The 17,911-nt window shown below is 28.3% G+C and overlaps 2 protein-coding genes across 2 annotated transcripts; both read left to right on the top strand.

The window, feature by feature from the left end:
- Positions 1-604: 604 nt before the first annotated feature.
- Positions 605-4,781, top strand: LOC113851430 (BURP domain-containing protein 9-like). The gene is made up of 3 exons (XM_027481916.1): positions 605-643; positions 817-922; positions 3,280-4,781. The coding sequence occupies exons 1-3, from the start codon at positions 605-607 to the stop codon at positions 4,779-4,781; spliced, it is 1,647 nt and encodes a 548-aa protein (XP_027337717.1).
- Positions 4,782-13,057: 8,276 nt separating this feature from the next.
- Positions 13,058-14,267, top strand: LOC113851440 (BURP domain-containing protein 3-like). Its single transcript, XM_027481926.1, has 3 exons — positions 13,058-13,096; positions 13,224-13,329; positions 13,420-14,267. Exons 1-3 carry the CDS (start codon positions 13,058-13,060, stop codon positions 14,265-14,267), a joined length of 993 nt encoding a protein of 330 aa, XP_027337727.1.
- The last annotated feature ends 3,644 nt before the right edge of the window (positions 14,268-17,911 follow it).

A 17,911-nucleotide genomic window follows, 5' to 3' on the forward strand; every position in this document is an offset into this window, starting at 1 on the left:
ATTCTTGCACTTTCCTGTTACGTAAATCTATATATCAAACTATATATTTTCTTATTTTTCTTTTCAAAAATAATATCTTATTTCATTATTCTTTTAATTATTAAAAATTAATATAATAAAATAACATAAATAAATGATTAATAATTAATAACTGTAATACATATTTTATATATAATAAAGGAAGAAACTTCATTATATTAACATGAGTGTTTTATTTAATATATATCTAATAGTTAGTAAAATAGTAAATTATGTTATAAAATAAAGGTAAAATTGTAAAAAAGAATAGAGAGAAAAATATAGAGAAATAGATAAAATCTTAATTTCATTTTACATATCCTCAATACAAATGATACACTTATTTATAGGCCTAAAACTATAATGGAAGGATTGTATTTCTTTGAATGAGAATTAAACAAAACAGTTACAAAATCATAAGTTAATGAATATAGACATTCACTCATATAATAATTCATACATATAATAAATTATATAACACATAACCAATGCATACATGTAGAAATGATACATCATCTCACTCTATATATATGCCGTTTCCATTCTCTCCAAATCACCGCTCGTCTTAAACCATTTTGCTTCAGCCATGGATTTTCGTTGCCTTCTGATGTTTATCACTCTAAGTGTGAGCTTCCACTTCTGCATTTCATCTCGATCATTTTTTATATTGCAAACTGTGAAGCAAGATTTCTTCGTTATCTTTTGTTTTAAACAAATATATCTGCATTATCATTTTTTAACAAGCATTGAAGTTCCCGAACACTGAAGCTGTATATGGATTTATGTATGAAAATGTAGCTCATACTGATGACAGCCCACGGAGCCTTACCTCCTGAACGTTACTGGGAAAGGATGCTTCCAAATACCCCAATACCCAAAGCAATCATAGAGCTTCTAAACCTTGGTTAGTAAGAAATTTAACTATTTATATCGATTACTTTTATGAAATATATATTCATTAACAATAAAAAAATTAAACAGGAGAAATAAATATTGTGACGTAATAATAACATCTGCCTCAAACCTTTTATAATATATGGATGCATGGTATCTTTTTTACTTTTAATTTATTTGAACATAACATTGATATAACGTCTTTGAGATATACAATTTTCAACAATGCTATGTTTTTATTTTTAATATAAATTGTTTCCGTTTTTTTTATTTCTATCGTATTTGAGCACAAATTATTCACTTTTATCACTTATTCTAAAGAAATTGCTCTTCAAATTTTTATTTACTTATATTGTATTTGGAAAAAAAAATAATATTACCATTTTTTGATACATAAAACTTTAAATAATTGTAAAAACTCACATTTGGATAAAAATAATATTTTTCAGATTTATATTTTTTATATTGCATTTGAACACAAGATAATAAAATTAGAACCTTCTAATACTTAATTATTAATTATGATAAATAATCAGATTCAGATAAAAAAATATTTTGAGTACATGCTTATTTTATCTTTTTTTAATTGTATATCAAAACCATATAGTTTTTATTAAAAAAATTAAATAATTCTGAAAACCATATTAAAAGAAAAATTAATTTATTCATCTATTAAAAATTTCTCGCTTTTTAATTACACTTGAAAAAGAAAGATAAAATAAATAAGAAATAAAACAGAAAAGGAAGAGTCATAAACAGTACTATTATAGTAAAAACTATGTAAAGAAACGTAAAAAAAAAAAAAACAAAAATTATGTGGTTTAAATATTTTGAGGGCACGGGAGTAAAATCTCTCTTAATTCAAGTTTTTTTTTTCCTTTAAAAGTGACAGCTTTGAAAGTGAGATAAAGTATCCGTAAAAATTTTATATTAAAAACGTTAAAATATCTTTGTAAAATTTAAAAAAATCTAAAAGTTAATTTTTTAAGATTTTCTTTTTAATGATGTATAAAATAGAGAAAAGAAATAAAAGAGAAAATAATAAATTTAAAAATATGTGTTGTTTAGATGGATATAAAATTGCGAAAAAGAAATGACAAATTTCATCCACTTATTTTGATCAGTGTAAAAAAATATGAAAATTATTTTTTTGTTATAATATTGCTTAATTAACAAAAAATAAATAAATTTTTATAGTACATAAAATTATTTAGTAATTTTAAGAATTTAATTTGATGCATTGTTAACGCAAAAAAAAAAAACTTACACTATTAATGAGAATACACCAGTGATATGAATTTTATATTAATTATTACATAAATCAATTAATTTTATTAATATAAATTTAAAAATACATAATTAAGTGTAAAACATTTTACGCTATCAATATATTTAAATTAAATTCTAATTTTAAACAAAACAAAGTAAAATATAATCCCCTCTCTTAATTCTTTCCCAATTGGAGGGTTATTTTTTTGATCGACTCCACACCTTTTTTTTTTTTTTTTTTTTTTCTATTTCCCTCTTCTACAAAAACACACAAACTTTCGTCCTATTACACTAATTTTCTCTTTCTTTATTTCTTTTTCTTAAATACACCTAAACTTAATATAAGTTACTCATGTTTTTAGTAAAAATAAAATAAAAGAAAAAGAAAAAGTTTACAAAATTTAAAACATAATTAAACAATAAAAATAAAAAATACAAAAATATATTCCACTCTTTAATTAATTTGATAGAAATACTTTAGTTGTCAGATATTTTTACCTTTGAATTCCTTACAGTCATCTGTTTTAGATTTTTAGCAATGAATTGTTAAGTTTATTTTCAGCAATGAATTATTGACGTGATTAATGTAGAATCAATATTATTTATTTATTTTCTGTGAACATGAGGAGAATGTTCATGACATTGTAAAAGAAAGGAAAGTTGGCCTAAAGGGTGTATACATATTGTACTTGTGAGGCCTTAATTTTAATAACATGTTTTGATGAGTAGTGAAATAGAAAAAAAATATAGGAAAACGAAAAATAACATTTTAAAAAATTATATTATTTCGATGAATAAAAATAACAGTGAACGAAGTAAAAAAAAAATCTTTTTACTCATTTATATACGTTAAAAAAGTAAAAAAAATTCTTAAAAATTTAATGATATTAATCATAAAATTAACTCAAATATTAAATTTTTTCTAATAATATATTTAAAAAATTTTAAAAATTATTTTTATCAAATAATTTTTTTGATAATATAATAAATGAAATTCACTTTTCTTTTATGTCAAAGATAGAAATTCACTCTTTTTTTATGATGTCAAAAGATTCTAAAGAGATTCTCTTAAAGGATAAAAATTCACTTTTCTTTCAGGTGTCAAAGATTCTAAAGAGACTCATTCACCAGATGAAGATGAAAATCCACTCTTCTTTTATGGTGTCAAAGATTCTAAGGAGGTCAGCTCACAAGATAGAAATCCACTCTTCTATTATGGTGTCAAAGATTCTAAAGAGGCCAACTGGCAAAATGAAAATCCACTCTTCTTTTATGGTATCAAAGATTCCAAAGAGGGTCTCTCAAATGATGAAAATCTATTTTACATTTATGGTGTCAAAGATTTTAAAGAGGTCAGCTCACACGACATAAATCCACTCTTCTTTTATGGTGTCAAAGATTCTAAAGAGACTCTCTCAAAGGATGGAAATCCACTTTTCTTTTATGGAGAGAAAGGTTCTAAAGAGACTCATTCACAAGATGAAAATCCACTCTTCTTTTATGGTATCAAAGATTCTAGAGAGTCTCTCTTAAAGGATGGAAATCCACTTTTCTTTTATGGTGTTAAAGATTCTAAAGAAGTTAGCTCACAAGATAGAAATTCACTCTTCTTTTATGGTGTCAAAGATTCTAAAGAGGTTCTCTCAAAGGATGAAAATCCACTTTTCTTTTATGGAGTGAAAGGTTTAGAGGCTCATTCACACGGTAAAAATCTACTTTCTTTTTATGGTGTCAAAGATTCTAAAGAGGCTCTCTTAAAGGATGGAAATCCACTTTTCTTTTATGGTATTAAAGACTCTAAAGAAACCAGTTCACAAGATGAAAATCCACTCTTCTTTTATGGTGTCAAAAATTTTAAAGAGGCTCTTTCAAAAGACGAAAATTTACTTTTCTTTTATGGTGTCAAAGATTCTGCAAATACTCATTCACATGTTTTGCATGGGAAGCCAAATGAGGACATAGTTTTCTTTGAAGAAGGCCTACGTCCAGGCACAAAATTAGATGCACACTTTGAAAAGAAAAACTACACAGCCCCATTGTTTCCTCGCCATGTTTCAAAACGCATACCATTCTCATCAGGAAAGAAGAAAGAAATATTGAAAATGCTTTTTAAGCAACCCAAATTTGAGGACGTTAAGATGGTAGAAAATGCTTTTTCTCTTTGTGAAACGCCTGGAGTAACTGGAGAGGAAAAACATTGTGCAACTTCATTAGAATCCGTAGTGGACTTTGTCATTTCTAAGCTTGGTAAGAATGTCAATGTCATTTCTACAGAGGTAGAAAGTGAAACGATGTCCAAAAAATTCTTAGTGAAAGATGGAGTGAAGAAGTTGGCAGATGAAAATGTCATTACTTGTCATCCTTTGGATTACCCATATGTTGTCTATTTTTGCCATCATTTATCCCAAAATACTACTGCACATTTGGTGCCTTTGGAGGGAGAAGATGGGACTAGAGTTAAAGCTGTAGCTTTATGCCACAAAGACACATCAGAATGGAATCCAAACAAGGCAGCATTCAAAGTGCTCAACGTCAAGCCTGGAACTGTTCCAGTGTGTCATATCATCCCCAAGGGCCATCTTCTTTGGTTTTCCAAGTAGATTACTAAAATCTTCCATCTTATTATCCTTAAATAAGTGGGCATTTCCAAATAGAATTTGTTGTTGTATACCAGCCTGCAACGTTCTTCTCTTTTGTTTAAAAGTATGATCTGTGTCAATGTATTGCATATGTATAAAAGTGGTATGCTTTGTGGGTTTTATTTTCAAAACTACCTTGGCTAAACCTAAACATTACTAATATAAAATTTAGTTATACATAGAATACTCTTAATCAACATATATTTAACTATTAAATAAATTCAATTGTTAAACTATCTTCTTATAGCATAGAAAGCCTAAGTATCATAAAAGAGAATGTTAATATTGGGAGGAATATTAGAATAAAAATATTAGAATAAAAAAATTGACAAAAAGTTAAATGACTCAACCAAGAAGAAAATCAAGTGAGAAAACTTGTTATAAAAATGTCCCAGTGTCAATTAATTCATTGATGATGCATGGATTCTTCATTTAGGCTTATTCATAGTACTTTTAAATTTCATTAACTATTTAATACTATCTTATTTAGAAAAAAATTATCATTAATCAATTGTGAAACTATATATATACACATTTTAAAATGAAATATTCAAACATTACACAAACTACTAATTAATTATATTCAAAACACAAACAGGAAGAGATCCATATTTATTTATCTTAGGAGTAAGGTTTGAGTAATTACTCTATTTAATAACTTTATTTTTATAGATATTGAGATTAATTAATTGAGCTATTGATGTAAGAGTTCTTAATTAGTAAATAATTTTATAAAATTTAAAATTTAAAATTATTTCATACTTTATTAAATAACTTTATTTTAACATACAATATTGCGATAAATGTTAGAATAAAAATTTTGATAAGTTAAATGACCAGAGTGAGAAAAGAATCAAGAAAACTTGTGTTAGAAGTGATAAAAATGTCTTAATGTTAATTAATTCATTGATGATGCTTGACTTCTTGATTTTGGCTTATTTGTGGTACATTTAAATTTAATTAACTACTTATTGCTATTATGTTTAGAACATATTGTCATCATTTGTAAAATTATATATTTACTAATTTTAAAATAAAATATCCATACATTACACGAGTTGTTAATTAATTATATTCAAATGACATACACACACGGAAGAGATAATTATATTCAAATAATTTTTAAAATTTTAAATTTTATAAATTATGCCATACTTCATCAAATGTTTTTCTAATTTTAACATACAATATAATTTATAAAAAATATAAACAACTATCAATTATAAAATTAATAGAATAAATTTTATTTAGAATTATTCTTGTCTCTAAGAAAGTGTTAAACCAACTTTGTATAGGTAAAGTTTGTCATGATCTTTTGTTCTTTTGTAAAGGATAATTGACATCCTAAGTTATTGCTTCTAATTCAAATTTATCTATAAGATAATACATATATAGTACAGATAATATAATTTTCAAAAATCAAACTTCAAACATCTCAATAACATAATAACAAAGTTTGAGGACATTTTCATATACATATATATATATACACACACACAACAATTGCTCTGTGTAGAGCTCAAAATATAAATTTGTTTGAATAATAATTACTTGCCTTGATAACTATATCTAAACAGTTTAGATCTATCACTAAAATCAAGACTGACAAGATAATTAAAACTAGAATTTTTCAAAAAATATATCAACTCTGACGTCCCTCAGCCAGACTTTCTAACTTAAAAAGCAAACATATTACCTGTCATATCGGCACACGTACCATCGTACGATCATTGCAAAACACACACACACACCAATATAGACAGAATGATAGGGTGAGCTTATGAAATGATAATCATGGTTATAGAAGTAAATATGAATATAAATATTCATACAGCTCATTATCTCAACATTTTCAGCATACAACATAGCAATGCAGCCCATCTAATGCAAGATGCAACAACTCAATTTCAATTGGTTTCATAACCCTAATAATCTAGAAGGAACCTAAATTTCTCCAGTCTGGGAGCAATCGATCTCGGTACTTGGATGCAGATATATAGCACAGTACACCTCAGCATGTTACCTAATCGATACATGCCTACCCTACCTAAATATGCAACCAGGCTCTAGAATGATGAATATTGGCATGATACAATATATATATATATATATATATATATATATATATATATATATATATATATCCAATCTCAGCAATAAAGCCAAGTAGCACACAACTTTAATCTAGCATTTTAGCATATGGTAAATAATCTCAACACATCTATAGTAGCTTTAGGTATTTACTCAATCAATATCAGCATTTACTAACTAAATTTGGCACATTTTATTATAGTATTTCAAGCATGACCAATTTCACAAGACAACAGAAAATCCCATCACACACATTAGGCATTATTACATTCATCAACAATGGTTAACCCACTTAGCCATGCTTAATCTGGATTCTATCCCAAGGTTTGTTTATATATCAACTCACTTTCAGCTAAAATATGATCCAAACATGGTATTTTTGCAGTTAAAAAATAATAAAGGCTATCTAAGATAAGTTCCCCTTACCTAGAACGAGTTTTCTTAGATTGAAAGCTTCGTGAGTTTCCAATAGAGAAAGAAAAAGTCCAAAGTTCTCAGATCTTATTATTATCATGAACTGCTCTCTAATATTATTAAAGTCATTTATAAATGAACACACTCAAGCATTTCTTCTTCTTAGCTAACAAAGCTGGTCTCTTTCACTGTAAGTTTCTTCATTGCTCTCTTATGTTTTCTTCATCTTTTCTGTTAGCCTGCTCTCTTTGTCTTTTCTCGCTAACAAATTAGTTTTTTTCTCATCTGTAGATACCTCTTCATTCTGTGTTAATTTGCTTTCTTCATCTTCTTTACGCTAATTTTTCCACATTTGTAGGTACTTCTTTCTTCTTCCCTTTATTAACGGTGAATCATCCATTCTCTCTTTCTTTCTTTTTCTCTCTATTAATGTTAAAAATTATCCTATTAATTTGTTCTCTCTTTTTTCTCTGCTTACTTGGGTTTGGTTCATGCAGATGTGAACTGTTTGGTTAACACCAAATATATAAACTCAAGATTCAATTTTGATTTGTGATAAAAATGAAGAAAATTCACAAAGAAATCAGTTCTAAATTTTGATTTAAACGTAATAATAAATTTTTATTTTGCAACAGAAAACTCAAAAAGAAATCAATTTTAAATTTCAGATTTGCGGTCTACATTTATACTTTGGAGAGCAGTTCCACGTGAAACCGCTCTCTAATCTTACACCTATACTTTGAAGGCAGAACCGCTCTCTAATCTTAACATCAAATAGCGCTTGTTTAACCACTCTCTTAAATATAATACATCAGATAGCGCAAGATTTTAGAGCAGTTTTAAACGCTCTCTAATTCAAAATGGAACCGCTCTCAGATTTCCATTTTGGCGTAGTGTCAGCTCAAAACTTCTTAAATACCCCTCAGCTCGCAATTTTTTTGCTACAGTGAGATATACTAGACAATGGAACCTTTCTATTGTCTGTCATTTTTGCTGCAGCGAGAATCTCCTCGCTTCAGCGAGAGTATTAGTTGAGTTAACCTTATCCATTTTTCGCTACAGCAAAACTATCTCACTGCAGTGAGAGGGCTCCAGAAAGCCTCACTTTGGATGACTTGTTCTCACTACAGCGAGATATCCTACAGTTCTGCGTTAACTCAAAACTCACTAAAGTCACACAACATGCATCAGTTTTTTACCCAGCAACCATACAGCTCATATATACATGAATTCAAGTCATTTTATGCCATAATCAATATATAACAATGCATTCAAAATACAAGGACGTCATAATTAATTGGTTACAACATCAATTTTAAAAGTAAATAAGCATACACATAAAGCTGGCCCGACAAATTTAACATATTATGTATGAGGTACAAAAACAAATATATTTGAATGGTGAAATTTCTTTGTATAAACAAGGAGCATTTTGCTTTTGGGTTTCTCGCGAAAGCTCCAAGAACCACACTTTTCCTTTCAAGAAAAGAGGGCTCAGGAGACGCTGCTAGGGTTCTCGCCCTAGGGGATCTACGGTGGTTGCAAGCATTTTTGAGTGCTGGAAGAAGGCTGAATCATTTCAATGAGGGGATTGAGGTTCTTTACCTACTGTCTAGTGGGTTCAGAGGACATGGAGAAGCATGAGATTGAGAAGTGGTCCACAGAAAAGATGGATCCCATGGGATTGAAGCACCAAAAAAGTCAAACGAATGAAGAGGTGTCAAATGAGGCACCGATTTATACATGCAAGAAAAGGAGAACTCTATTGATCCAACAATATGCCAGGTGCTCTTTGTACCCTATTTTTCTAAGTCTTTTTCATATAAAGATAAGGTCTTAGAGTCAAATAAGGTAGATCTAGTTTTAAACGATGAAGAAATTATTAAAACTATATTGGATGATTTGAACATTGTTTCTAAGGTTGCGGATGATACTAAGATTAATGATAAAATTCAAAATTTGTGTCCTGACTTAAAGATTCCCTTAGAAGACTACGAAGAGTGGTGTGCTCCAAAATTTACCCTTATAGTTAAGCTATTAGGAAAATCAATTAGTTTCAGTTTTTTAAACCAGAAATTAAGTAATATTTGGGGGTAAACATGGGTCCCTAAAAATTCTTGATCAGAATAGTAATTTTTTCCTTATTAAGTTTGAGAGTATAGAGGATTATAAACATACCCTCTTTGAAGGGACCTGGTTTATTTTAGATCATTATATATTAGTACAGAGGTAGATACCCCTGTTTAAACCTCAAGACAACCTTAGAAAGATAGCAGTTTGTATAAGAATTCATGATCTTTCCCTTGAACTCTACAATAACAAATTTTTGTGGCAGGTGGAGAATTGTCTAGGGTGAATGCTGAAGATTGATCCCAACCTCTTTATTAGCTAGGGATAAATTTGCTAGGATCTTTATAGAAATAGACTTAAAGAATAAACTGGTTCCAGCTTTTAAGGTGCTAGGACAATAATTTAAAGTAGGGTATGAATGGTTGCGTCTCATTTATTTAAACTGTGGTAAGTATGGGCACAAACAGGAGCAATTTAGTGAAAACTTTAGGTTTACTAAGACTAATTTAGAGGTATAAGAAAATAAAACTAGCTATTCGGGAGAAAATGAAAGTCACATAGTTAGTAGTTCTAAAGCTGGTAATGATATGATGATGCTTGATAACGATAACATAACATATAAAGAAAAGGATCAGTTTGGTTCTTAGATGCTTGCAAATAAACCATTTAGGAAAAATTAAGTTCTTCTCCTCTTGTTGGATCCTCCATGAACCACGCTAAGAAATAAAAGATCCATCTAGGGTCTAGATTTGAAATTCTTAATAATTCAAAGCAGAACATGAATGAAAACTTAGGAACTGCCATCCCTAAAAGGATACTAAGCCTCTAAATAAGAATGTTGTTTATCCTAAGAACCCTGTCACTCATAGGCCAAGCTCTAAAATACCTAATGGTTCCAAGGTGAGTGAACCTATTAAAAAATCTACCAAAACTCGTTCTGCACCTAAAATTGGTTAAGGAGATACTGAGAAAGAAAGTCTTCTTTCCCAAGATAATGCAATTGTCATACTCTGAACAAATAAACACTAAAAGTCTTGAAAATCATGAAATATAGGACACTCTTTTATTAATGAAACACTTTCAAAACATAATTCAAAGTGACCTTAATCTACGTCATTCTATCCAGGATTTGGTAGGCCTTAATTTTAGAATTTTATGGAGAAATCAAGGCTTTCTAGGACACAATCCTAATGATAAACCTCGTGATGGACCTTTTTTAATGGAGATTGATAATTCAAAAAAATACTAACCAGAAGGATACATGCTGTTGTGGTATCAAATAAAGGTGTAAGTATAGGCCAGCATCTTAAGGATGCTAATAATAATGATCACTAGTGATATAGATTGCCTTTTTTGGAATTGTAGGGGGTTTGGGAGTAAGACCTTAGCTTCCACAGAATGATAAATGGCCTTATTAAAATTCATAATCTTGACTATATTGCTATATTTGAACCAAGAATAAGCTTAATTAAAGCTGACAGGGTTATTAAAGAAATTAATCTGGATGGGGAAGTAAGAGTGGATGATGTTCAATTCTTTGGATGTATATGATGTTGTTGTAATACAAGTAGAGTAAAATTTTGTTTATTAGGAACTAAGAAGTATACTTTTCACAAAAATATTAGTATGGAAAATTAGGATTGGATTTTGTCTGCTCTATATGCTAGCCCTCATGAGAGGCTAAAAGCAGAATGTTGGAATCTTTTATTTAAATTTGGCATAAATGTTAATAAAGCTTTGTGTGCAACTGAGGATTTTAATTCAATTCTTTGTGAAAATAAAAAATTTGGGGGTAGGCCAACCTATATAAAACTTATCTAACAGTTTGTTAATTGTCTTGATACTTCTGGCTTACAAGATTTGGTTTTCAAAGGAGACCTTTTTACTTGGCATAAAGACCAACTGAAGGAAAGAATTGATAGAGTAGTGGTTAGTGACTCCTAGAGGATAAGAATTAGAGATAGGACCAAATCTGTCGTTCATAAAAAAGTCTTTAAATTTATTGCCCCTGGCTGATCCATAGTGATTTTCTCAACCAAGTCAAAAATTTCTGCATTGCCTCTAGAACTTAGACTGAGAATATATCTTCCTTTCAAGAAAATATCTTTGATTGGAATATAAATGTGTTGGTAACATTTTTAATAGGAAAAGGAGAATATTAAATAGAATAAGGAATATTTCTTGTAAATTAGTTGTTAGTAATAATCTTTTTCTTATAAATCTCATGAATTCTCTGTGGAGGGAATACTCGAAATTTTTTAATCATGAAGAAACCTACTTATTTCACCAATATAAGTCTAACTATCTCAAATTAGGAGATAAGAATACTAGTTTTTATTTTCATAAATCTGTTTTGAATTGTAGACAAAAAAAACTTGATAAAGGCTTTAGGGATGACAGGAATAATTGGATATATGACCCCACTAAGCTTAAATCTTAAGTTGTTGACTATTTTAAGGCTTTTTATTTTGATAATGAGCCTATGGGTTCCCCTCTTCACAATGTCTCTACTTTTCCCAGTTTTAGGAATGATGAGTTAACTCTTTTAAATTCTGATCTTTCATTTGCAGAAGTTAAAGCATCCTTATTTAGTATAGGAAACTTCAAAGCCCCTAACCCAGATGAGATTCATGCCTTATTTTTAAAAAATCAATGGAAATTTTTAGGCCTTTTTATTTTTAAGTTTGTCGTTGATATTTTCGAAAACCCTTTTAACATTGCTACTGTAAATGACACTTCCGTTACTTTTATTCCTAAAAAGAAAAACTCAAAATATGTGAATAATTTTAGACTCATTTCTTTGTGTAATGTAAGTTACAAAATTATAACTAAGTTAATATCTAAGAGAATGAGTGCAGCTATGCCTCTTTTAATCTCAACCAATCAAACCAATTTTATAAAAGGTAGACAAGGGACCGACAATATTTTAGTTCTATTTCTTTAGTAGATTGAATAACAGAAATTGGAACATGATTGTCAAGTTGGATCTAGAGAAAATTTATAATAAGCTTAGATAGAGCTTCATAAAAGATACTATACAAAAATTTGGCAGTTACAAAAATATTTAATTATTTATTAAAATTTATTTGAAGTTACAAAAATATTAGAGAAAATCAGTTAATTTTAAGAAAAAAAATGAGATTGACAGTTTTTTTAATTAATAATAAATTTTAATTAATAAATAAAAATGTATTGTTAATTTTTTTAATTTAATTTAAGTTTCTACCAACTTTATTTATTAGAAAAGAAAGATATAAAATATTTTATGAAAAAAAAAAGTTATTAAAATCTTCTAGAAGATGAGTATCCGGTAATGTCGATACAAACGAGACTTGCTTTTATGATAATAGCAGGAAATGTTGTTCCAAATCAATGCAAATGCCACGCACCGCAAAAGTTACCAATCATTCATCGTACATTATTTGGAGACAATGGATGGACCACCAAAGAATCACATGATAACTTAACCAGAAGGTGTTGCCACTTGCTCACCATGCATGCTTGGTGATCGTAAAACGACCACACCTTTCAGACATTTTGAGTTTTTGATGCATGCAGCATGCCATGTCACTCCTACTTCAAGCCCATGCTTCTCTATATATTCTTCCTTTCTCTTTTCTCAGTATCACCTTCTCATCTCTAACTAGCATTTTGGTTCAGCAATGGATTCCCGTTACCTTCCAATGCTTTTCTTTGTCAATGTAAGCTTCAATCTTCACGTTTCATTCATTTTTTACTTTGAAACGAAGCTTCATTTTTCCATGGCATTCATTGTCCATTCTTTTTAACAAGTATATTTGTGGGATGGTTTTTTGTATGAATATGTAGCTGATGCTGGTGACAGCCCATGCTGCGTTGTCTCCTCAACTTTACTGGAAAATGATGCTTCCAAATACCCCAATGCCGAAATCAATCAAAGAGTTTGTAAAGCATGGTTTGTAATCAAGAAATTAAAGCGTATCTGCTTTGTAAATTTAATGCCGAATAAGAGTTTCTAAATTTTTTTTTTCTAAAATTTATGCAGGAGAATATTTGGGTCACATGCAAAAGGAGACAATTGATGACCAAAATGCTCGTATAATGATGTGGGGCAAGAGTACCGGGAAGCAATTACAGGACAAAGCTCTCTTGCACGATGATACTAAAGAGAGTGAATCACAGAGTGATGCAGCAATTGCTCATCATCCAAAGAAGAGGCCTGAAATGAATCATCAAATAGATGATGTAAAAGTAGACTTAATCTTTTTTGAAGATGGCCTGAGTCCCGGCACAAAAATGGATGCACACTTCAATAAAACAGAATATAGAAAACCATTATTGCCTCGCCAAGTTGCTCAACGTATACCATTCTCTTCAGAAAAGATAAACGAAATACTACAGATATTATCCGTGAAACCCAACTCAGAAATGGCAAATGCTGCAGAGACACAAATTAGGATTTGTGAAGGGCCTCCACGAATTGGAGACGAAAAATTTTGTGCAACTTCACTTGAATCCATGTTGGATTATGTCATTTCTAGGCTGGGGAATAATCTCCGTGCTTTTGCTACTTATGCAGAAAAGGAAGGGAAGCCACAAAAATTCTTAGTGAAAAATGGAGTAAAGACATTAGCAGAGGGAAATGTGATTGCTTGTCATCTTATGGATTACCCATATGCTGTATTTTTTTGTCATCATTTAGAAAAGACCACCACACATTTTATGCCTTTGGAGGGAGAAGATGGGACTAGAGTCCAAGCTGTAGTTGTATGCCACAGAGACACATCATTTTGGGATCCAGATAATATGGAATTACAAGCCCTCAAAGTCAGGCCTGGAGATTGTCCAGTGTGTCATATATTCCCTGAGGTTCATGTTGTGTTTACCAAGTAGATGACTCCAAAGTCCATGTTTCTAGCATCCTTAAATAAGTGGTTCTTTTCCAAACAGCATCTGCTCTGTAATATATTCACCTATTATGTAAAACTATTATCTTATCCCAATGGTGGTCAATGAAGAAATGATGTAGCTGTTTTAATGTAATTGAAAGGAATTTTAATTTTATGAAACATCTGTTATCTTTAAGTATAAGTCTATGTTAATTTTTTATGATACATTTATTATTTTTTGGAAGGTACTTTCAAATAAAAGAAAATAAAAATGAAAAATAAATGTTTTTTGAAAAGTATTAAAAATATAGGAAACCTTTCTGAGGTTAATGAAATGGAGTTATTGAAAATAATTCAAAATTAATCGTTGCATACACTTTTGGGTTTTTATTTTTTTAAAATAGAGAAAACCGTAAAAATATATTTATTTATTTTATTTTGAGAATAAAATTAAGAACGTTCGCTTATATTATGTTTTAATATAAGTTTTTAAGTCTATGCTAATTTTTGTGAAACACCTAATTATTTTTTATTATTTTTTGGGAAGGTGTTTTAAAATATAAGAAAAATAAAAAAATAGTTTTTCAAAAGTATTAAAATATATAATGATAAATTTTATCACATTTTATATTTAAATAATGTATATAATGTGGGGTAGGGTGTATATTTATTATGATAAATAGTCATCTATACATTAAATATGTTATGTTACGGAACAATTAAAAAGTTTTTATAAATGGGATAATTATGGATTTTATTTAGATACGCTGATAGATTTTAATTAGTATTTTGTCCTGAAAATATATTAAAATTAAACTGCAAATTATTAGTGATTTTCTACAAACTAGAAAGATATTTAAGTATCAAGAAAATGACTTAAAAATAATAACATTCTGAAATCAATTATGTGTGTAATATATATATATATATATAATGTATCGTAAGTAAATTCTTAAATCATATAATGAAAGCTAACAAATTATGCTGAAAAAAAAGAGACAATAGCAGATTAATTGAAAAGTTTAAGGAACAATTAAAAATTAAACAAAATAACACGCATGCCTTATTAATTACAAACTATAGCTTTTACTTAATTCATCATATACAAAATAAATAACAAAAAAAATATGTGATTTTATTTTTGAATAATATTTTCATATTGTATCGTACATTTAGAGAGATTAGTCAAGAAATTTTAAAAAAAAATTGTATATTTTTAAAAAATTATCTATCAATATTTAATATAATTTGATTAATTTTTTATATGTTTACAATTTTAAAAAATATACTTTTGAAATTTAAATAAATTGATACAGTTTAATTTTAAAAAATAACTATAACAATACATAGACATAATAAATAATGACAAAAAAATAGCGAAATGGAGAGATGAACGTTAACATAGTTCAGAATTTTCTCATCTAACTGACTCATCATCATGATCGTCGCTGTCGTCGTTATTATTATTATTATTAAATACTGATGCCTGCAAGACCCAGTAAGATTCAACTCACCATTTTAGCGTAAAGCTCCAACCCATGAACCAATAGTATTTAGTGGGCCTGTAATTTAGAGAACCCAATGCACATAATCTGACCTCAATTTCACTGTTCCAGAGGCCTGATGCGATCTCTACCTTATTGGATCTTTAAGAATTATTTATTAAAAGAAGAGAAGTAAATAAGTTATCAGATAATGACCAAAGTGAACCGGTTGTATGCAAGTCAAACAATTTTTTCTTACCACGAGGAATGAAAAATAAAAAATACAGTAGCACATTCTTTTTACCACATTTTTAATTATTAATTAAAATTTATTAACTTATAAAATTATAAAAAATTATTAAATTAGAAATAAGAAAGACAATAATGTACATAATTTATCCTAATATCTTCCTCAAATTCAAAATTTTCACATTGTCTAGAGGTTTCAAAAGTATTTAGAGGTCCAAAAATTTATTTTCTAGCTACTGTTTATTTTTAGATCATTTTTCTTTAAACTCTTTTATCAAAGTTTTTAAAAATATATTTAAAATATTTAAATTCAAAATAATTTCAAGAATTACATAATAATAATAATAAAATTAAGTGTTTTAACCTATGAGAACAATTTTCATGATTTTAGAAATTTTTTAAAGTTAAAAATAACATAAAACAATTCTATACTACCCAAAATTGTAAATTTTCCTTAAAAATTTGTGAAAATTCTTATTTATACTTAATTAAAGAAGAAATAATAAATTTTACTTCAATAATACTATAATTAAGCTATAAAAACATGAATCAAAGGTTAAAAATTTAACTCGTCACTTTAAATTGATATTTGCATAAAACAACATAGAATATAAGACAAAAAACACTTAAATTTGCATAAAATGTTCTAAAAATGATTTCAACAATTCTAAAGCATGGAATCACACATATCCATTATAATACCACAAATATATGGGTAGGTGTACTTGTTGAAAAGTAAGAAAAAGAGTTATCAAATTGAATTCCTAGAATATCGTCCAACAATGATTATTTTCAATTAACAAGAATTTTGTGATTTAAATATTTGAACCTAATTAGTGCATAATAACGTGAAATGATGATAAGAAAAAATTAAGCGAAAAGATAATTAAAAAAAATAAGAAAACGACACAATTTCTAATTGAAAAACTATTTGAGATGAACCTAGGACTTTTGGTTTCACCTTTTACACCTTTTTATGTTCACTTTTAATTTAATTTCAATCCTGATTTTTCTATGATTGTTAATCACTCATACTAATACCACTAACAATCAATGGTCATGCAATGTTAGCAATCTTTTCTCTAAGCAATCACTTTCAATAGTCATACAAGGTAAAAAAAAAGGAAAAACATAAAGAGCTTATAAGTTTGTTATTTAATTATAATAAAAAGAAAAAAAATTAAGCTTAGTTCACTTAATTCTGTCTTGTTTTACCATATATATCCATTAACAACATGTGATATGGTTGCCTACAATACAATCAATTATGATATGTTAATAGTTACCAATTCCAAAGATATAAATATAAGTTCAATAGGTCAAGAAAGGAAATTGCAATCGTCATCAAATATAAAGATTGTATAAAACTGCAAAGGATCCATCACAGCCCTAGTTATAGATTTAGTTACTTATAATAAAAGAAATAATAAAAGCAATTGTAAAGAAATTTATAGTCATTCAAAAAGAAAACACAAATTAAAAGAATCACAAGAGAAAAAAGATGAGAAGGGATTTTGTCACATGCTCTCAATCATTTACTTAGACTCCAAAAATATATCATATGTCTTCTTTAATGATCCCACTCCCAAATGACTCCCAAAGTCGTTACAAGTCAAGTAGGCAAAAAGTATATAAGTTAAAAGGTCTCCAAGAGAAAAGATGTTGTCTAGAGAAAATGATGGAAGTGTGTGAGGACTCTTTATATAGGGTATAGAATCCACAAAATATAGTGGTTTTTCCCCCAAGATATATTTTGTCTCTTCAAAGATATGATATATGAAGAGAGGAAGATCATATTTTTTGTTCCCAGATTTAAATTTAATATTCAAATTTGAAATTTGAAATTTGAAATCCAAATTTGAAATTCACTATTTCAAGCCATTAAAAATCTCTAAGTTGGTTGCACAAAAAACAA

The sequence above is a fragment of the Abrus precatorius genome, unplaced genomic scaffold (assembly GCF_003935025.1).
Source record: "Abrus precatorius isolate BTA unplaced genomic scaffold, Abrus_2018 Scaffold10, whole genome shotgun sequence".
Lineage (NCBI taxonomy): Eukaryota > Viridiplantae > Streptophyta > Magnoliopsida > Fabales > Fabaceae > Abrus > Abrus precatorius.